The 19,882-nt window shown below is 45.8% G+C and overlaps 1 protein-coding gene across 1 annotated transcript; it reads right to left on the bottom strand.

Moving 5' to 3' along the window:
• Positions 1–6,401: 6,401 nt before the first annotated feature.
• Positions 6,402–7,634, bottom strand: PtA15_13A174 (uncharacterized protein; the record flags this gene model as incomplete). The annotated part of the gene is made up of 5 exons (XM_053162345.1): positions 6,402–6,633; positions 6,707–6,804; positions 6,864–6,980; positions 7,107–7,505; positions 7,557–7,634. 5 exons carry the CDS (start codon positions 7,632–7,634, stop codon positions 6,402–6,404), a joined length of 924 nt encoding a protein of 307 aa, XP_053026330.1.
• Positions 7,635–19,882: the final 12,248 nt, after the last annotated feature.

Below are 19,882 nucleotides of genomic sequence, written 5' to 3'. Positions count from 1 at the left end.
GATGCCTCAGGCAAATGGGTACTGGTTAGCTTGGCACTGACAAATCTTGGTATGGTGATTGCATAGTGTAATGGTTTACTAACCTGGTCAGTACAGTCCTGTCACTGATGAATCTTAGCTTTAACAAAAGTCTAAATGAAAGTCAATGCTATGTCGTAAATCTAGACAACATTACTGCACTAATCCACTGTTTCTCCCACATCAAACAATAACTAGACAAAGAGAAGAAAAACCCTTGTCCACCGCCAACAGTGGGCCGCTACGCTACGCCAAAAAAGAGCTAACAGCGGATTACGCGGCCCTTTCCGCAGGATTGAACCACTTAAACTGGTGAGAATATTCTAGGAGCCTCCCTGATCAAAATGGTCCAGCAGGACCATTGCATCAGGGAGTCAGGACATCCTGATTACCAGATGCAGAGCCAAAATTCCATTTTGAGGACAGTTCAGCTAACATGGCCTGTTTTGCAGCATTCAACTGCTTGCCTTGCGTGGATTGAACTATAAGCCTCCCTGAGTGATCAGTCAATTAGGGCTGCACAATTCAGGGAGTTTGGAAAATCCTGTTGCCACTGCGCCGCTGTAATTGGCAGTTAGCTGATTTCTAGCACAGCGTAGCGGCCCACTGCTGACTCCATGTCAGAACAAATTGTTCCCCAAGACGCAGTAGCAAAATAGCTAATAAGAGTTGTGCTTGATGCTTGCTTTCATCAGATTAGAGAAAGAACATAGTTCTTTCTCCCTTTTCTATTTTACTTCATACTCATCTCTATTAGACAGCGGTCAAGCCGCCTGCTCTTAGTTAGGTAAAAACCCTCTCAATGACTCTGCCTTGAATAGTGATGTATATGGATTAGAAGAGTGAATCTGATGAAAAGAAATGCTCTTAGTTGTCTGAAATCTTTCAAGATTAACACCAGCTGGGCCAAGAATTTTCAAAAGCTGAGCATCAGCTGAGCCAATCCTGGTCCAAAGCTGAGCATTGGCTGATTCAAGGCTGGTCCACAGCTGAGAATTGTCTGAGGCAGGGCTGGTCCCGAGCTGACCATCAGCTGATCCAAGGCTGGTCCACAGCTGAGAATCAGCTGATCCAAGGCTGGTCCACAGCTGAGAATCAGCTGATCCAAGGCTGGTCCACAGCTGTGCATCAGCAGCCAAAACTGAGGATCTCCTGTGGAAATTCTGAGAGGTAAGTACAAGGGCAAAAGCGCTTCGCTGAAAGTAGCGGCCCTGCCCGCTGCGCTACCGCTTTTTGGGTCTGGAAAGAAGCGGAGACCCGCTAATTTCAGCGGTAGCGCAGTGGAACCATTGCTGCACTACTGCTTTTTGAGCTGGCCGCGTAGCGCTCCCCCGCTGCCAGCCAAAAAAGTGCAGCGCAGCTTTTTTGGTGGCCGCTGCGCAGCGCTGAAAGGAGCGGCCCTGCCCGCTGCGCTACTGCTTTTTGGGTTGGGGAAAAAGCGGGGCCCCGCTATTTGCAGCGGGGCTGGCGCTGCGCTACCGTTTTTTGGGCTGACCGCGCAGCAGTTCCCTGCTGCGCTGCGCTAAAAGAATGCTTTTCTGTAGCACAGCGCAGCGTTTCAGCCTTGGTAAGTAGATGGGGGGGAGATGTGATTAGATGGTGGGTAGATGGTGGGTCGCCGGAGCTGGCATCATGTCACCTGTCATCAAGTGACTTTTTTTTCCTGGTGTAGGTGCTTTCATTTAACAATTAGTTCAGGAAAATTCACTGGATTCAAAGCTAGAGGCTATGCCCCTTGACTTCATTTGGATGGCTGAAAGTCACACAGGGGTGTGTTTGGCCCGGATAATTAGCTTGGTGGTGGAAAAGTTTGGGATTGAAGATAAAGGAAGTTTAGTTGGCAATGGTATGAACAGTAACAATACTCCCTTGACTGAAATTCAGGTATCCAGATATGTAGGATTGTCAGCAACATTGCATCCAAGAACAAATTAATGGTTAACAAACTCAAGAAGCAGAAGTGGGTGTGGTTCAGAGGTGAACCACAATGGATTTGATGTTTTGCACATGTTCTCACTGCAAGAAAAACTCTAGAAACTGCTTGCAGTTGAGATGCAAGAGCTCAAGGCAAGCTGTGCCTCATGCAAAAATCAAGCACTGGTTGATTACATGCAAATTGCATAATTTATGCAAGATTCACCAGGAAAATAAAACAGTCAGTTGATGAAAAGTGACATCACATCAGCTCCAGCTAGCTACCCACCATCTATCCAATATCTATCCACTATCTACCCCAATCTCCCAACCATCTCTTCAACTTCCAAAATTTACCAAGGAGGTCCTGTTCAGTTTTTGATGAGCCCAACTGATCCTCAGTTCTGTCCAGCTGATACTCAGCTTTGGTACCCAGCTCATACTCAGCTTTTTTGCTCAGCTCATACTCAGCTTTTTCACGCAGTTCACTCTCAGAATTGTAATAAAGTATTTTGAACAGTCCTTTCAAAGGTGATTCTCAGCTTTGTACTAGTCCTGGCTCAGCTGATGCTCAGATTTGTACCAGTCCTTGCTCAGCTTGCTGAGTATCAGCTGAGCCATGCCAGGGAAAAATATGGGAGCCAGCTTGGACAGGAACTCAGGGTGTAAATGAGTCAGGCTGACCCAAAACCAACCCAAGACCTGTTGGGTTTTGGGTTGGGTTCAGGCACATTCTTAAAGAAAATGACATGACCCAAACCCGACCCAACCCAACTTGTAAAATTGTCGGGTTGGGTTTGGGCAGCCTATTTCCTAATCGGGTCAGCCTGCAAACCAACTATGACGCCTCCAACAGTCAAGTTGGGGGGTTTTGGCGCCTATGAGGTTGGGTTGACCCAAGACCCAAAATAGTATGACATTGGGTTGGGTTTGGGCAGCATATTTTAAAATCTGCCCCAACCCAACCCAACCTGCGCTAAATGTTGGGTCGGGTTTGGGCACTGTTTTTCAACCCAAATCCAACCCGTTTATACCCTGAACAGTAACAGAGCTGAAAATCAACTAGGCTAGGTCCAAAGCTGAGCATCAGCTGAGCCACGGCCAAGGCTGAGCATCAGCTGAGCCACGGCCAAGGCTGAGCATCAGCTGAGCCACGGCCAAGGCTGAGCATCAGCTGAGCCACGGCCAAGGCTGAGCATCAGCTGAGCCACGGCCAAGGCTGAGCATCAGCTGAGCCACGGCCAAGGCTGAGCATCAGCTGAGCCACGGCCAAGGCTGAGCATCAGCTGAGCCACGGCCAAGGCTGAGAATCAGCTGTGCCAGGGCCAAAGATGATCATCAAGTGGCTGGTGCCAAAGCTGAGCATCAGCTGGGGCATGGAAAAAACTGAGCATCAGCTGAGCCAGGGTAAAAGCTGAGCATCAGCTGGGCCAGGGCCAAATCTGAGCATCATCTGGTTTTGTCACATTGAGTGCTTTGATCCTGACACCTGTCATGTGAGCCCTAGATGTGCTGGTGGAGAGGAGCAGAATTGGAGCAGTGTTGGAGCTGAAAACAAAGCTGCATCATGTCACTTGCCATCAAGTGACTACTTTTTTTCCTGGTGAGTGAGTCTAAGCTCCAAAAAACTGAGTACAGGCTCCAAAATACTGAGTTGATACCTGTGCAAATTCCCCTTTCATGTGCACATACTCCTTTCATGTGCACATATCCCTTTTTATGCATTCACCCCTTTCATAATGTCACCCCTTTATGTGCACATACCCCTTTCATGTGCGTGTATCCCTTTCATGTGCATGTATCACTTTCACAATGGGTACATACCCCTAAAGATGGCATTTGGCACCTGGGTACCACTAGCGGTACCCGGGTACTGCCTGTTATTTTCACTCAGACAAGCACTTGGTACCGCACCTGGCACTGCCTGGCGGGTGTCTGGCTGGTGCGGGCGGTACTTGAGGCGGGTACCAGCGGTACCCGCAGCACTGCGGGTGTCCAGTTTCTGGGCAAAAAAAAATGGGTACCCATCCGGGTACCCGCCCAACCTGTTGGGTCAGAGATTGGGTCAATAGATTGGCAGCCCAGCGGGAGCACCACCCAATTTATGTATCCTGGGAGCTTTGGGCACAGTAATCAGCAGGATGTTACAACAAAAATCCCCCGCTCAAGGCCTCACAGCTCCTGGGGTATAAGGCGGGTACTGCTACAGGTACCCGGGTACCTGCTTGTTTTGGAGACAAAGCAGACACCAGAAACCGCACTCGGCACCGCCTGGCGGGTTTCTGGCTGGTGCAAGCGGTACCCGCCCGTGGGTGCCGGGTACCCCCACACGGGTACCAAAGTGCCATCTTTACATACCCCTTTCATCATGCGTTCATGAACCTTTCATGTTTACATGTCCCTTTTGAGTTTTTTACATCCCTTTCAATACCCCTTTCATCATTCAGGTTTACATACCCCTTTGATGTTTACATATCCCTTTCATCTGCAAATACCCCTTACTGCACATACTCCTTTCATACATACAAACCCCTTTCATGCACACATACCCCTTTCATCATGTGTAAATATCCCTTTTATGTGTTAATAGCCCTTCTCACATTCCCCTTTCATGCTTACATATTCATTTCTTATGTACATATCCCCTTCATGTGTACAAACCCTTTTTATGTTATTCTGGCTGGATTCAATGGCACATGGAGTGTTATAAAATAAAATAAAAGGGTGCTCAGGGGGATGCTTGTTTTCAAGGTTCATTTGCCTCAGTCTACTGCATGATCACTACAGAATGTTCAGCATTGGGATGCTGAACAAGGTATACACTCAAGGTGCACCAGCACGGAATTTGGATGCTTGACTCCAGCTTGAGCTGAGGCCTGTTTCAAGCTTGATGCATCTCAAACTTCTGGGGTTAATCCTAATCCAAATTTGATATTGAAGACTGTTGCACACCTTACCTGTTGGCAGGTGCTGTGTATGGACACAGATGTCCAGAAATTAAGAAACCAAGTGCGGTTACCCAGACCCATGGTGGGTACACGGGTTGACTTGGCAATCCTTAACTGCAGTGCACAAGTCTCAAATGCTCTGTGGACTCCAGGTATTGTGTTTTGATAAATCCTTGGACAAACCGGTGCATCGGATGACTGAGAGTTATGTGGTTACTAGGGAAATCGCGGCTGCGCCGCGCGAACTGAAGCAAATCAAACAGGCCCCACGCACAAAATATAATCTTGGCTTACGCCCACACCCCTTCATCTCCAAACAGACTGTCACTGTCACTATTACGCACGGACCCAGTGCTCATAATCAATCATCATTGTATCTGCAAACATACATGCAAGTACATACTCCAATACAGCAACCCACCATTTCGCAAACCCAGCAGAAATAGTCTCACAGAAACATAAGTCCATGCAGTTAATTTGCGCACAATACAATAGTAGCGGCAACAAAAACATTACACCAAAAAAAAACTGTATCATGATGGGTTTTGAGAATCCACGAAGATGGTAAAAGTTAACTGACTGTGGGGGAACGTGGCCGCCAAGGCATGACAGCCCTATATTTATGTATGTAGACCAAGACCACAAAGTGAGCACCAAGCATACTGATTGCTCACCAGAACTGGCCATGACAAACCTGGCTACAAACAAGACATATCACCGTGAGTCGTGACAATTGCACTACCCTCACTCACAATCAAGGCAATAATCAGAGCCATGTTAATTCATTGTCGACCGGAACCAACAATGATAAACCAGCGGTGGCCGCGGAATCAAAACTGGTCCTCTCATACCACTTGTTCCAAAATGTGAGATTGCTTCTCCGGAATAGTCATTGCCACGGTTCCCGACACTGCCAAGTTTCTTAAGATGGTATTGAATGCATGGCTCTCCCACATTCAAGATAGACACAAACACCGGCATAGGCTACAATACCGCAATGGAACTTGTCAATATACAATGCCGGGGAGTATTCCTGAATGCCCACAGGCACTTCCCCCAATCATATGCTGGAATAGGTGCAACGTATGTTACACAAAGCCTTGGATACGGTACAGCCACACCAGCTTGCACGAGAAAAGTTCTATAGGACGGCAAAATCTCTACTTCCGGGATTGAGTTGGTGACGTCACTAAGCGCAAGTTCCACATCCGGAAATGCAATTTAAAGAAGGAGCAGCGGACTGAGCCATGTTGCCACTTCCGAATTGTGACCTAGGAACCAGCAGCTCTTAGGTTTTGTACACAGTAACTGGAAACTTGATATTTAATATATTCTATCGACTGAAAAATATAAAAATGAAAGTTTGCAGAGGACTATGATTATAAAATAGAAACAAGAAACTCTACAAAGAAGAATATGGACATGGCCACGGTGTTGTGGACAAAGCAAGTGATCTCTAACAATACCACAGGCGTTCAGATTGGACCCAAATATGAGGCTGTAGACTGCGGCAGAACTGAATTATAACGCTTCAGGAACCAGTTGATCAGCCTCATCTTGCACAGCCGGCGCAGAACGCTTTGTGTACTTGTGTTTCTTTGGGGGAGTGGTGGTAATGTCTTGGCCGGAGGATTTTCCGGCTTTGCACTTTGAGAAACCCTCATCAGGGCCACTGTGCTGTGAATTTGGGAGCAGAAATTGGGTGGATCCTGGGTCCGCAGCAGATCCTTCGTTGTCGCTCTTGAAATTAATCCTGTTATGAGAGACACAGTCCAAATTGGCCTGGGGTCAGGAGATGGATTGGCTTGTCAGGACAGTAAGCTCACTGGATTAACCGGCGCGTCTTGACATTAAGAGGCCCTGCATCCTGTAGGTTGGTTGCGTTGGTAGATGTTTGCCCGGCTGATACAGACACAGACAATGCCTAATATTTCAGAGTCAGTCCAAATTCACTTTTGATGACGGTTACCCATTACGACATACATTAACTTCAAGCATACGATTCTCAAAACTGTACCCGGCAATGTAGCCTGAGATGACCACCTCTTGACCAATTTGGAATAGGCCAAAAGCTTTAGCAAGGTTCCGGTTACCGGCAATCTTGTATTGGACAGCAAAACTAACAGAGGTTCAAGTCTATGACAAAGCGTTATGTGTGAGTAAACATGACAACAATCAAGACCGTTGTAAAGGGCTCTTGGATCACAATTAGAAGAGTTGGCTTACTTGAACATCGTAGTCAGTGTGACGGATCTTCACAAACAGATTGTTGAACTGAGTCACAGATGATGATTCATCCTTCGCTTCTGCCTTGGAAACAACAACCCCAAATCCGTAACACCCTGCTTTGTTAGCAAGTGAAACACTGTAGCCTTCTAAATCAGCGATAGGAAAAGTCATTTCCTGGTCGTAGTAAAGGACCGGGGGGGTTTTTGAATTTGGTGAAATGAGCCGGCCAGATAGGAAATAGATTTTGTCTTCTGAAAGAGAAGAGGTAGTGGATCCATATCCCTGAAGTTTGATTTTCATGTTTACATCCTCACCAGTCTGGTTGTCGACGAATGCTAACGTTGATTCGAACATGAGCTGTCCATATGTTGAACCAGGGCTGATTGCGGGCAGGAGCTAAAGAGAGAAGTCAGATCGAGGCGGTACAGAAAAAGCGGAAACCCTCACCGTCTTGGTGATGTCAAATGGGGAACGGGTGAACATAGGGTGGCTTGGGCGCCTCAAAGTTGACAGTGCTGGGGCCATTGTGTTGATTTGATTGAATAGTAGCGGGAATGGTGGGGGAGGGGTGTGGGTGTGGGACGAGGCCAGGCGGTTGCAATAGTTTAAGTACCTTCCGAGATTGAACAGCCTCTGTGTACGGGCAATTGCCGGTTTTGTTAAACGACATATTGCTTGAGCGGTTGGGAATTAGTACTTACAAGAATGTGATTGTCACCATGAAGAGTCAAAATTTCAAGTGATGCCGGTTATGGGCGTTGGCTTTTGGCATGTCGTTGGTGTGGGCCCAACCGCTTGCGCAGATTAGGTTATGTCAAGTTGTCAAAATTTCACGCCCGGGAGGTGGCGGCCTTGGCAAAGAAAAGAAAACGGACTGGTGAAGAGAGGACATCGGCATTGGAAACTGAACATCAACAAAGAGTATATTGAACTGCCCATTACATACAAGCCGGGTGTGCGGTGGTGGAATGCGTACAATGAGAAATGCAGTGAAGGTGCATCGAAGCGGTGCAGTGAGCGTGCAATCAAAGCGGCGGTGTTCGGCAATGGAAGGGAATCAAAGCGTATGAAAAGATACACCGAGCTCGAATTGAGAGCAGGTTTTGACTAATCCGGCCATGCAAATTAGAGATGGCGGCTGATACCCGGGTACCCAAAACAGGTGCGGGTACCCGGCTCAAAAATCCCAGAATCTCAATACCCGCACCCGCACCCGCACCTGTGCAGGGGGGCAGGGGCAAGTACCCGGGTACTTGTTGCAAGTACCCGCGGGTGCTGACGCTTTTTGAAGACTCTTGCATTGCTAATAAGAAATATCATATATATATATAAATCCTAACCCTTCATTTTCTTGCCGATTTGCCTTGACTTTTCCTAATAGACTCTTTTGCTTTTTGCTGCTTTGCCTCGTTCACCTTATTTGCCTTCCATTTATGTAACACTCCCGGTTTAATTATACCATTCTTCGAGTAAAAAGCCACGGCCATACCTTTCGTGACTGACGAAGGACTGAGCCGGTGCCTTCGGAGGGAAACATAATCCCTCCCAAAGCTGAACGATCGTTCAACATCGATGGTCGTTGCTGCGGTAGATGTAAGGCTGTTGGCGAAGCAAACCAGACATCCAGGAGAGGGAAACCTTACCAGGACAGCTTAAGACATCAAGGGCCATCTGCAGCAGACCCCCGTGATGATTTCCTGCACGCCTTTGTCGCATCCACCATTTGAGGGGATTCACCGGCTGACCATCGGCCGTCAAAGTTAACCCTCCAGCGAGCCACATGTGAATCGGATCGCTTGATGCGTTACCTCCTCGAGCTTTGGAGGCACCAATCAAACCTGCAAGAACTCCTTTTTGGGGCTGTATTACAGTGAGGTATTCAGTTTAGATCAAATTGGAATCGATGGATTATGATATACTTATCCCATGTACTCACCTTGGGACAAGAGATTGGTGTTTGTGAAGACAATGGCTGGTGAGATACAGGTTTGTAATAGGTTTCCCACATATCACGAGTGATCCTGATCAATTCTTCGATCCATTCTGGTTGCCACTTAGCGAGCTTGAAGTAGTCATCTTTGAACGATGGATGCAGAACTGTAGAAACACCATCAGTAAAATAAGAGATTCGCAGTAATTATCAAAACCATACCCATAGAAACCCGGTATAATGGAGAGCAGTCGGTCAGAGTATAGTATTTATTTGTGAGCTGAAGTCCAGCACGGCAGGCATTTCTCAATGCCGGGGGGTAATCGTCGCGCTTATCTGAGATGGCAGAAGAAAGATGGCTAGTAATCTGGTCGATGAAGACAACAATGTCGGCAATTCGAGCAGCTCCACGCATTGAGACCTGGAGAGTAATGTCATAAAAAGGTTGAAGAACCTCAACGAGGTCACGCGCTAAGTCGAGATCCTCCCGGTGGATGTGATATTGTCGCGCTGGACCGTGGCGTTTGTCTTTCTGCCACTCAAGGCTTGAATTTGAATAGTATCAATCAGCACTGACAGTTGAGGTTGCGAGTAGGAAAAAAAAATCGACTCACATTGCTGCTGAGCATCGCAGTATATCTTTCAATTGTTCCAGAGTTGCATTCCACCGGGTCCGAATGTCACGCCCAACATTATGTGGTGTTGAACACTCACAATCCTGACAGATCTCTTTGAAGAGAGTTTTTGAATTTGGAGACTTATTCAACTTCCTGGAAATGGCTCAAAACTTCATTTATTATCTTCAGTAATTGATTGATCAAATTATTAATGAGTTAGAGATGGTCGCTTACCTTGGCTAAGGTCTCCTTGCACGATTTGGAAGTGTATCGATCATCCTCCTCCTCGTCGCTCAACTCAATCACATCGATGTCCTCCAGTTCAATCTCATCTTCACCGGTGAGCTCAGCGGCCAAGATATGGTTGTCCTCGCCTTCGTCGCGGTTGTCATCATAGTCATGATCTGATTCATCAGTAGTAAACCTAAGTGTAAATGTGTAAAAATAAGTCACAGTACCGATGTCGCAGAGAGCTTATAATCAGATTAAAACTTACAGTTTTATTTGTTCTTCTGGATCTTCATATTCCTCATTATCGTCAGATTCTTGGTCCTCATCATCAAGTGAGCTTGCCGCAGTACAATTGCTTTTGTGGCTTCCAAATGGTCGCAAGATCACCTGAGCAATCAAGTTCAGGATGTGAGCAAAGCAGCGGATCCATTGACCTTCACCTTTGATCCTGGGCCATTTGAAAGATTTGATCGCTTCAATCATAGTCTGGTTGTTTGAAGCGTTGTTGGTCACGATCCCAAAAATCTATTAATCGTAAAAATAACTGATTGATTGGCAAAACAAAATTGAATAAAAACGAGATCAATCAAAAATCTAACCTTATCCTTCACATCAAATTTCTCAACGATAAGCTGTACTATTTCAGCCAGATAGAAACCCGTGTGGCTTTGTTGCAGCTTGACAAAGTCGAGAGGCATTGCCTCCAAGTGATATCCACCAGCGTCTTCTTCAACTAGACGATATATCACTGTACCTAGTATATCAAAACCATTCGGGGACTGCCACACATCTAGCCCCAAGTACATTGCACCGTGATGGTTCTAGATTAAGAAAAGAGTGGGTATTTAATGAGGAGAGGATTCAAGTACATAGACCATTAAGGAAACTTACCCGAAGTGATTCTATTATTGTCTCCTGCACGGCGGTATATAATTGAGCTATGTCCTCCGAAACAGTTCTGCGTGCCGGTAGATTCTTGTGGACCACCGGGTGCAATAAGCGTCGATGAGCTTCGTCTCCAAGAGCTGAAAAAGGTCGGGCAGCTTCAGCACACCAAACGGCACACAGCTGGGGTACCTGGAAATCAATTCAGACTCAGTGACAACTTGCTGAAATTCTCGGGAAGGGAAAGGGAAAAAATTGGCTCACTTCTCGCGGATCAATATCACCTGTCCCAGATATCCCCATGGAAGCCAGTTTTTGGTTATGACTTGCCTCCCGTTCTTTCTTGGAGCAGCTCGCTACATGTTTAGATAAATTTGATGGGGAAGTGTTGTAAATCGGCCAATGTATTTTGCTGCCACAACTGAAAAAAATCAAAGAGATGATGATCGATCATCATTAGATACAGGTAGGACAAAAATACAATAACGGCGATGAAATTGACTTACGTTTTACAAGGGTAAGCAATCATCCTCCGACCGTTTTTGTCGAGTAAATCGGAGAGTTGCGGGGTTTCAAAAGCAGCATAGCATGAGCTGAGACGATTTCCGTGAAGTCTCTGTGCTTTTTCTGGAAGGTCACAAAGTCATAAAGACTAAAGTTAATTTTTAGGTTAATCTTGAGTAAAAGTTGACTTGACTTACTGAGCTCTTGCTCATCGGAAAGCCCTCTAACCTTTCCGTTCTGAGTGCTTGCTGGAGTTTCGGAGTCATTGACATTCTCATTTCCATCAGAATCGTCGGGTACGTCAACTATTGTGCGGCTTCGTTTTTTTCCAGATGGTTCAGAAGGTTCTTGATTTCTGGCCGGGATTGAGATAGAAGAAGATGTTGATCCGGTTGACTTGTGGCGCTTCCTGCTTCTTCCCATGGTGGAGGCTGAGTGGTATGGTGATTCGGTGAAGAGGGGACTGACAGTACGGATCTCTATTCTCCGGCGACGGGGTTGAGTCAGGTACACAGCAATATGCTTGTATCTATAAGCATGTGTCCAGATATATGTATACATATCTTGACCGGCAAAATTGGGCGGGTGCTGGCAAGTACTTGGTCCAAGTACTTGCCAAATTTTCACCTCAAAAGTTGACACCCGCACCCGCACCCGGCACCTGTTTGCGGGTACCTGTCTTTGAAAACAGGTACCCGCAAACAGGTGCCGGGTACCCGCAAACAAGTACCTGCTGACATCTCTAATGCAAATTGCAGTGAGCGTGCAATTGAAGCGGCAGATGTTTGGCAAGCGGAGGGTATGAAGAACTATACTACATTTTGGGTCGGCAATGAGGATATTGTGCTGCTGGATTTGGGAATTAGCTGGAAGGAACTTTCTGCAAGTGTGCATTAGCTTCACATGGATTTGGAATTGACCATATCCGACTCGTATTGTGATGTGTTATTGGGCAAAGCGGGCGGCGGTTGATTTTGGACATTTGTAGGATTCTTCTTGTTCGCAATAAGACGGCACGAAATACCTTTGGAATCCGGTAATGGAAGTGAATAGATTTTTGGAGGTCAAGGAATGAGGCGATCCGGAATAGAATGAGGCACGGAGAACTTGTTGATTTTAGGAAATTTGATTGTTGCAAAGATGGCACGAAATACCTGGTAATGGAAGTGAATAGATTTTTGGAGGTTGAGTAATTGTTGGATCAGGGAATAGGGATTAGAGAAGGACTCACAAAACTATAAATCAAGCAAAATGTATGATAGCGATAGAATTATGTGTTCGAATCAAATCAACGCATTGTGAAGGTAAACAATAATTAAACAATAAGGTGAGTAGAGAACAATAAACAGGAACAACGGCCTGAGGAGTACACAATAGGGGTCAGGAGAACAATAGCCTCTGCAGCGGCGGCGGATTCTGAAAGGTATAAATAGAGGCTCTTGATGTGAGGAAATTGAGCAAGGCTCCGGAGTTTCAGACTCGCTATGGAAGCCTTCAGTGGGGGGAAATGCTGCAGAAATTTTTCCAGAAAGTGGGAAATCTCTGGTTGGGATGCTGCACAGCAGAAATTTTTGCTTTTGGTTTTTGCCACCCACAGCAACAATTTGTGACATCATATTTACATATGCCTTGCTGTGATTAAGCAGTGGCAAGCGTCCCACCCCATCATCACCACTGACCACCATTGCTGCAGCCTTTGGGTGCTCCTCTTGACGACACTGGCATCACTAATACGAGTCCCAAGACGGTTTTCCGGTCCTACGCTCCGGACACCAAGGTTCATGCAGTCCAAATAGCACTCAAGGGCCTGTTGTTTCCAGACATTCAAAGGCTTTTCAGATTTTCGATTTCGCGACAGTCGTTTGGCCGATGGCTCTATCTCTGCCAAGAAACTTGAGGCGTTATCAGGGATCTGGATACTCACGGAACCCGTGACCAACCGGCAGCCCTCTCTAGACAAGACTGTACCTTGCTGATTGAGCTTGTACGACTCGAACCAAGTTTGTTTCTGCACCAGATTTGAGAGAAGTTGTACAAATCGACAGAAGTCTTGCTCAGTACTGCAGGTGTTCACCGGAATCTTGTTGACCATTTGTCGAGGAACTCTGAAAAAACCAGAAACCAAAGACATTCGCAAATTCTTGGTTGCAAAACCACCACCGGTGCAGTTTGCCGTCGCCCTCCCCTGCTTGATCCTGCGCTCATATGGAGTCATGGTGATGCCGCAAGGCAAGCCCGCTGCCCGTCGGACATGACACATTGGGCGCGGTGTGGCCTTCACCAGGAGTCGCACTACGCCTCTGCTTGAACCAGTGGACCGCCCAGGCATCAGATTCCCACCCGACCAGGCTGTTGGCTCGGTCGTCCTGGCCCCGACGGCAACTTTTTTCCTGCTTTTTTTGTGGCGAAGTCAACCCAGCTTGTTTTTTCCTTTCTGATTACAATCTACAGATCCTCTTCCGCATTGTTCTGGTGCAGGACAAACACATTTTTTTTTTCAAGTTAGTTCTTGACCTTTGTAGTCAAGGGACAAGTACTTAAGGTCCGACTGAGTGGGAACCAGAGTGGCGTGTCTGGAAGCCTGGACCACCGCTTGGCGTGCAGTCATCTCATAGGTCGCCGACTGTGTGACAACCTTTTGATGGGACGCCGACGCTGCAAGGATTGATTTTGGCCCGATTGATGCGCCAAAGCCAACCTTGCTGCCCGGAGCGTGGGCATGGTCAGACTTGTCGGCAATCAGGCCCGGTCAGAGTCAGACAGCTCATTCTGACCGCCTGCAAAGTGGCAGGGTGGGCCCGGCCATAATTGGACGAGGGAGCAAAAACGCCGTCAGTCCTGTTCTATATTCCGGGAGAGCAGCTTAGACAAGGTCGTGTAGACCTGCTGCTGCATGCAGAAAAACTTCAAGAAAAACATCAACATCCACATTTTTCAGTCAGAAAATGATAGAATGCTCCACACTTACAGTGAGTTGAGTTGGGGGTTGGTATTTTGTTGCCGAGTCTCCAAAGGGTGGGTCTATCTGACCGTGGCGGCGGGATAGATGATAATGTGCTGGGCCAAGGCACACTGGTGACTGGACTACCAGCTTCTGTGGCCAAGATGATCACCAATGACAATATCATGGCCTTTGAGGTAAAAAGAATGAAAGAAAACGGTGAAGATCCTTGAACCTTGGGGGAAAATCCAGGAAAATCCTGCAAATCCGTCCAAGGATTCTTCAAAACACAACATAAAAAACCAATTATTTCAAGATTTTTTGACCAATCAATAGAAAGGCTCTTTATTAGCCTCTCTGAACTTTTTGGTTATTTTTTGAAGCTTCCTTGTATGCTAAAACAAATTTTGAAGAACCAAAGGAAAGATAGTCTTTGGAGACCTGGTTTAGCCAAGCAGCTCTTAAGAAACCAGAAAAAAAACTCAGGATGACCAACAGCCTGAAACTATGATGTCCTATGACCTATGTCTTGATAGCTTTACACATCACTTCAGCCAAACTGGATCATTCTAAGAGGGGATATTTCATAACAATCTAAACAATTTTTCCCTTGCCTTAAGAGAAGGAGGGACTCTTTCTTTGATTGTCATTTTGTACAAGAGGAAACTCATTATTTTAATTTATTATGTCTTGACAAATGTCTTCCAGGAACCTCAATCTTCAAAACTATGATTCCAAGCAATATGTTGCAAATCCAGCAGTCCTTCCATGTGGTCTTGGGTAAGAGGTCGATTGTGATTGGGACTTCATGCAGTTTCAGCTTTTCATTGCGTGATACTAATTTTGTTTTGTCCAGAGAGGGTGTCCAAATTACAAAACAAAGAATTGGGGACAAAGAAAATAGAATGAAGGAAAAGAAAATGATCAGGAAGAAAAACTGATATCAAGGGTTGCCTTCAACTATTTTGGGAACGTTCTGTAAAGTTATGAATTGCTAAAGACATCTGATTGGTCCAAGTAACGCACCATCTCTTATAATAATTTTGCACATTGAGACCATCAGTTTTTGGAATCAAAGGAATAAAATACAAACGAACGAGAAACAAAACGGACTCAAAACGAGCTTTAAGCGATTGTGCTATTGTGTTGAAAGCTTCATGAGTAACATCCATGTTGCCCCGATTAACAAGCTGTAGATGTGTCAGAATTTTGTAGACATCTTTGGCGACATGTGAAGCGGACCTAGCCAGAGTGTCAATTTGGTCGGAAGAGATCTCCGTGGAGATTGGAAGACGTTCCTGAGCCAAGCCACGTTTCGATAATTTGGCGAAAAAAATCCTGGATAGTTTAAAGATTGGTATTGCTAATCTTGCTAGTTGGATGAGTGGTTCACCGGCAAATTTGGCGGGACGCGGTGACTGGTCCTCGACGGTTGTTGAATCGGTTGGTGTATTGAGGTTCTCAATGAGAGACTGCAGGTGGCTTTCTATGGAAAGTCTGTCAGATCTCCAGAAATGTTGGACAATAGCGAGCTCAGATGCGCGGAAACAGTCTGTCATCATCTTGATCGCATCCGATACTTGACCAACGAAACCTTGTAATCGTTTTGCGTGAGAACTGATGCCCCAACTGGATATGCAGGGTGGTGCCGACGAGAGTTCCATCTGTTCGATAAGTTCATCGGCCGCCTCAAATAGGTCACACATGCGCCGGGTTAGTCTTTCTTCGAAATTCATTTTCAGGCGCTCAAGTCTATATGTTTTGAATGCTTTGAGATAATGATCATTGGATCGATTTGGCAGAGATGTGGGCTCTGGACATAGGATGACAATGAGATGCATAATTTGATCCAAACTGTAGTCGAGTTCCGCTTGGATCTGTAAGACGCGAATGAGCTTCGTTTTTGGTTCATTTTGTAAGCCGAAGAGGTCTAGCGCTAGCGAGAGAGAGGTGATCTGGTCTTGCAGAAGAGGCAGAAGGCTAGAATGCACTGATTCGCGAGGGCTTCCTGTGCTTTAACTTTGTCAATAGAGAAACCCGAGAGGGTGTGTTCGATATATGTTTTGTCGGTGAGCTCAGCCGTTTTGGTCTGATATTTACTACGCAGACTTTTGAATCCGTAAGTAACTAGATCTAAATAAAGTGAATTCATGGATTTCAGTTCTATTGGGTCTATAGTCTCGGTCGATGGAATACATACCTCCATAGTGCCAATAGAGCCTTTGATGTTCCAGCCTGCTGGATGAAGGTGAACCGGGTGATTCAACCATGAGGGTTCTTCCGCCAGTATTTGCCTGCAGCCCGCTATTTTTTCTTCCAATTCTTCCTTTCTTCCGAAGTCTTGCCTCTCTCCACCACCCCGAACTTAACACAAGTCCCTCACGCCTACGCTCGGGGGGGCCCGATGGGCCCGCCTCCCGAAGGGAGGGACTTGCATCCAAAGTCAGCTTACAAGGGGGAGAGCTACCAGCCAAATGGCTGGGAGGTGATCTCACCCCCTCAATTCATCACTAGCACTTCAAAAAACATCCCGCCGCCAGCACCATTAGAAGCGCAAGATTCCAAGCACATTTATTCCAGCTTAAAATTCCCAAATAACTTCATCCCTTCGAATAAATCATTATGTCAATAAAATGCCACTGTAAACAATCCGACTTCTTCAAGCCCGGATATCCCAACGGATGTATCTGGCGTTATATACATAACCAAGTATCACACAGCAGAAAAAACAAATACATATTATCAATTTTTCACCATTCCGACTAACAATCATGATGAATTGATGATCAGATACTAGTATGTATTCAGCACCTGGCTGCAGCGAGTCAAAAAAAATGTGAGAGGGTTTATGGTCTGATGATCTGAACAGTTCCCCACCTGTCAAGCTTTACTTTGCAAAAGGAAAGAACAAGACCAACTGCAAATCGCAAGCAACCGGCTATTTTGCACCTTTTTTTTCCAAAAAACAAGGAAAATATGCCTAAGAAGCAAGGCTACAACTTTGCCAAATCAGAATTGTTCTGAAGGGCTTTGCTTTTGCTCAAATGATTCTTGAGCTTAAAAATGGTGAAAATTTCACCATTTTCTCAAATTGCTCAGGCCACGCGGGTGACTTTGGAGGTAAGCCTCTCCTACAGAGAGTCCCTTGGGGACCCCCGTTCAAGAGGCTTTGTTAAGCTTGCCACCACCCCATCTCTCTCTCTCTCCCCTCCCCCCGGACCCCATTGCAACCTAACCAAAACCTAACCGCCTCTCATTTGGTCCCGCCACTGGTATTGCAATCCGCCCACCCGCCAACCCAACTAGTGATACCCCACATTTTTACCGGTCCAGGTCAGTCCCTGCCCCCAGCCATTACCTTTTTTGCCGTCCAGCTGCCTGATTGTTTTATCCGCTGTGGAACTTCTACGCAGGGCGTGATCTGAGCTTGGAAGGGAATATAGCAAAAACTAGGTAAGTTTAGGCTAAAGGTGCTTGAAGGGCTGCCTTCCTATAATAAACTCTTAGAGAAATTTACACTACGAATTTTAGTGTGGCTAAATCAGAAGAAATATTCTTAAGTATTTCTACTACAGACCCTAAGAACCAGGACTCTGTACGTGGGATGAGAGGTGTTATAGTTTGACGTAAGTAACCTTTTAGAAGGGCCAATTTATATTTGTTATGTTATCAAGTTCTCAATTTATGATTTCAATTTATATTATAATTATTACTATTATGATCTTACTATTTAGATGGGTGATGGAAGCGGAAGTAATTTCTTAATATTACTATTTATGCTGGCATTACTATGCTATAGTGGTGTGATGAATGCAGAAGTAATCTCTTAATATTACTATTTAGTGCAAGCATGGGGAAAAAGGAAACAGGAAGGGGCAAGGAAGGCCTCCTTTTATAGATGAAAACTCGTCTGAGAGTGGTTTTGGTGATGTACAATAATGTATGTAGTGTGAAATAAGAAATCAGTGTGTGAAAAAGAAATTAATATAGTGTGAAAAGAAATTAATGTAGTGTGAAAAGAAATTAATATACTGTGAAAATAAAATGGCTACTTTGGGAAAGATGATCACGTCTAAGATGAGATTTACCAACATGTGAATGCAAATCTTTGAGGGGAAATATGTGTGAAAACAAAACAGCCTGAAGTGGCTGTGCGCCTAGTATGAGCATGAATCTACGTGTGAAACTAATGATTAACTATGCTATTTTGTGGCGTGATTGATTCCTGCTGAATGGACTTTCACAGGTTTTCTGGGTGATAAAAAAGATGTGACATCTGAGAGAAAAGATTTAATGTAAAGGATTTGTACTAAAGATATTTAATATGTAATTTGTAATGTACTATAATGTTTAAAACTATACTGTTGATGGTTGATTGATCTCACCACACCGCCCCCCCCCCCCCCCCCCCCCCCCCTCCAAATCAAGCACCGCAATCCCCTCAGACACAACTCAGTTAAAATCCTAGTGCCCGTACCCAAATCCTTCAACCGGAAAACCTCAAGCAAGATTTCAATCATCATTGTAAGTGGCTGGGCTGATGTTCTCACCGCATTTCTGACCAGTAATTGATTTGTTCCCCCTTGCAAACTGTGGGCCTTCAGACAATGGCCAACCACTCTAACCGCTTGACTGCCAACACCAACCAAGCTACCAACAATTTCTTCACGCTCACCTGCTGTGTTGGTATCAATCGGGATGCGCCCAATGCGGGCGTGGGCGTGTCATTGACACCAACATGACGGGTGAGCGTGAAGAAATTGTTGGTAGCTTGGTTGGTGGTGGCAGTTTGTGAATGACTTCATGGCCTCGGGGACGGTGGACTGGCGGGGCAGGGCAGAAAGCCCTGAACCCAGCCTGGGTGCGCGTGGTTCAAATTCGGTGACACCCCCCTGTGACACTTGGGAATGGGAGCGGAAAAATTCAGCCTTAATTCAGCACTTCCCAAAAAGCTTGCTTTGAGGGACTGGTAAAATATGCAAAAAAAAACGCATCCAATTTTTTATGCCTCTCCATGTTGTATCTAACCCAGCATGGCTCAGCCATTGGGGGAAGAAAGTGAAACTTCTACAATTTTGGGATTCAAGTTTTGAGAGCCAAACCATGAAAAACGGCAAAACTGAGGAAATTTTGGCAAAAATGGCAAGTCCACATAGTTTAAGATACTGCCATGTTAGAAAAGCTTGCAGTTTGGTAGGCCCAACTTTTGGGCTGCTGATTTCAGCCTCAAAGCCTGTATGGCTCCTGTACGTTGTGGTGGACAGACTGGTACACGCGGCAAGATGCAAAGCAGACTCCGATGCCTGGACCACCAATAGTTTTGAGAGAGACTTCTTGATAGTGGTTCTTCCAGTTGGTTTGGTGAGGAAGTCCTCTGAGTTTTCAGTTGTCTTGACGTACAGCACCACAATCAGTTCCCTGACAAATTGACATGTGCTTTGTCCGAAATCCATTCTGCGACGTCTCACTCCTTTCCAGGTCAAGCGCCCCTCTGTTGTCAATCTCAACTTTGATGCCCGTCATATTAGGATATATGAGAGTTTCATCCGCTAGATTTGTGATCCATGCTAGGTCTTGTCCAAGGTCAGAAAAGGCTTTGTATTCCGCCTCTGTGGTCGACAAAGAGACAGTTGTTTGCTTCGTTGATTTCCAATTTATTAGATGG

This window comes from Puccinia triticina, chromosome 13A, assembly GCF_026914185.1.
Source record: "Puccinia triticina chromosome 13A, complete sequence".
NCBI classification, from domain to species: Eukaryota; Fungi; Basidiomycota; class Pucciniomycetes; order Pucciniales; family Pucciniaceae; genus Puccinia; species Puccinia triticina.
The sequence above is the reverse complement of the archived record's forward strand: the minus strand, read 5'-3'. Positions and strand labels throughout refer to the sequence as shown.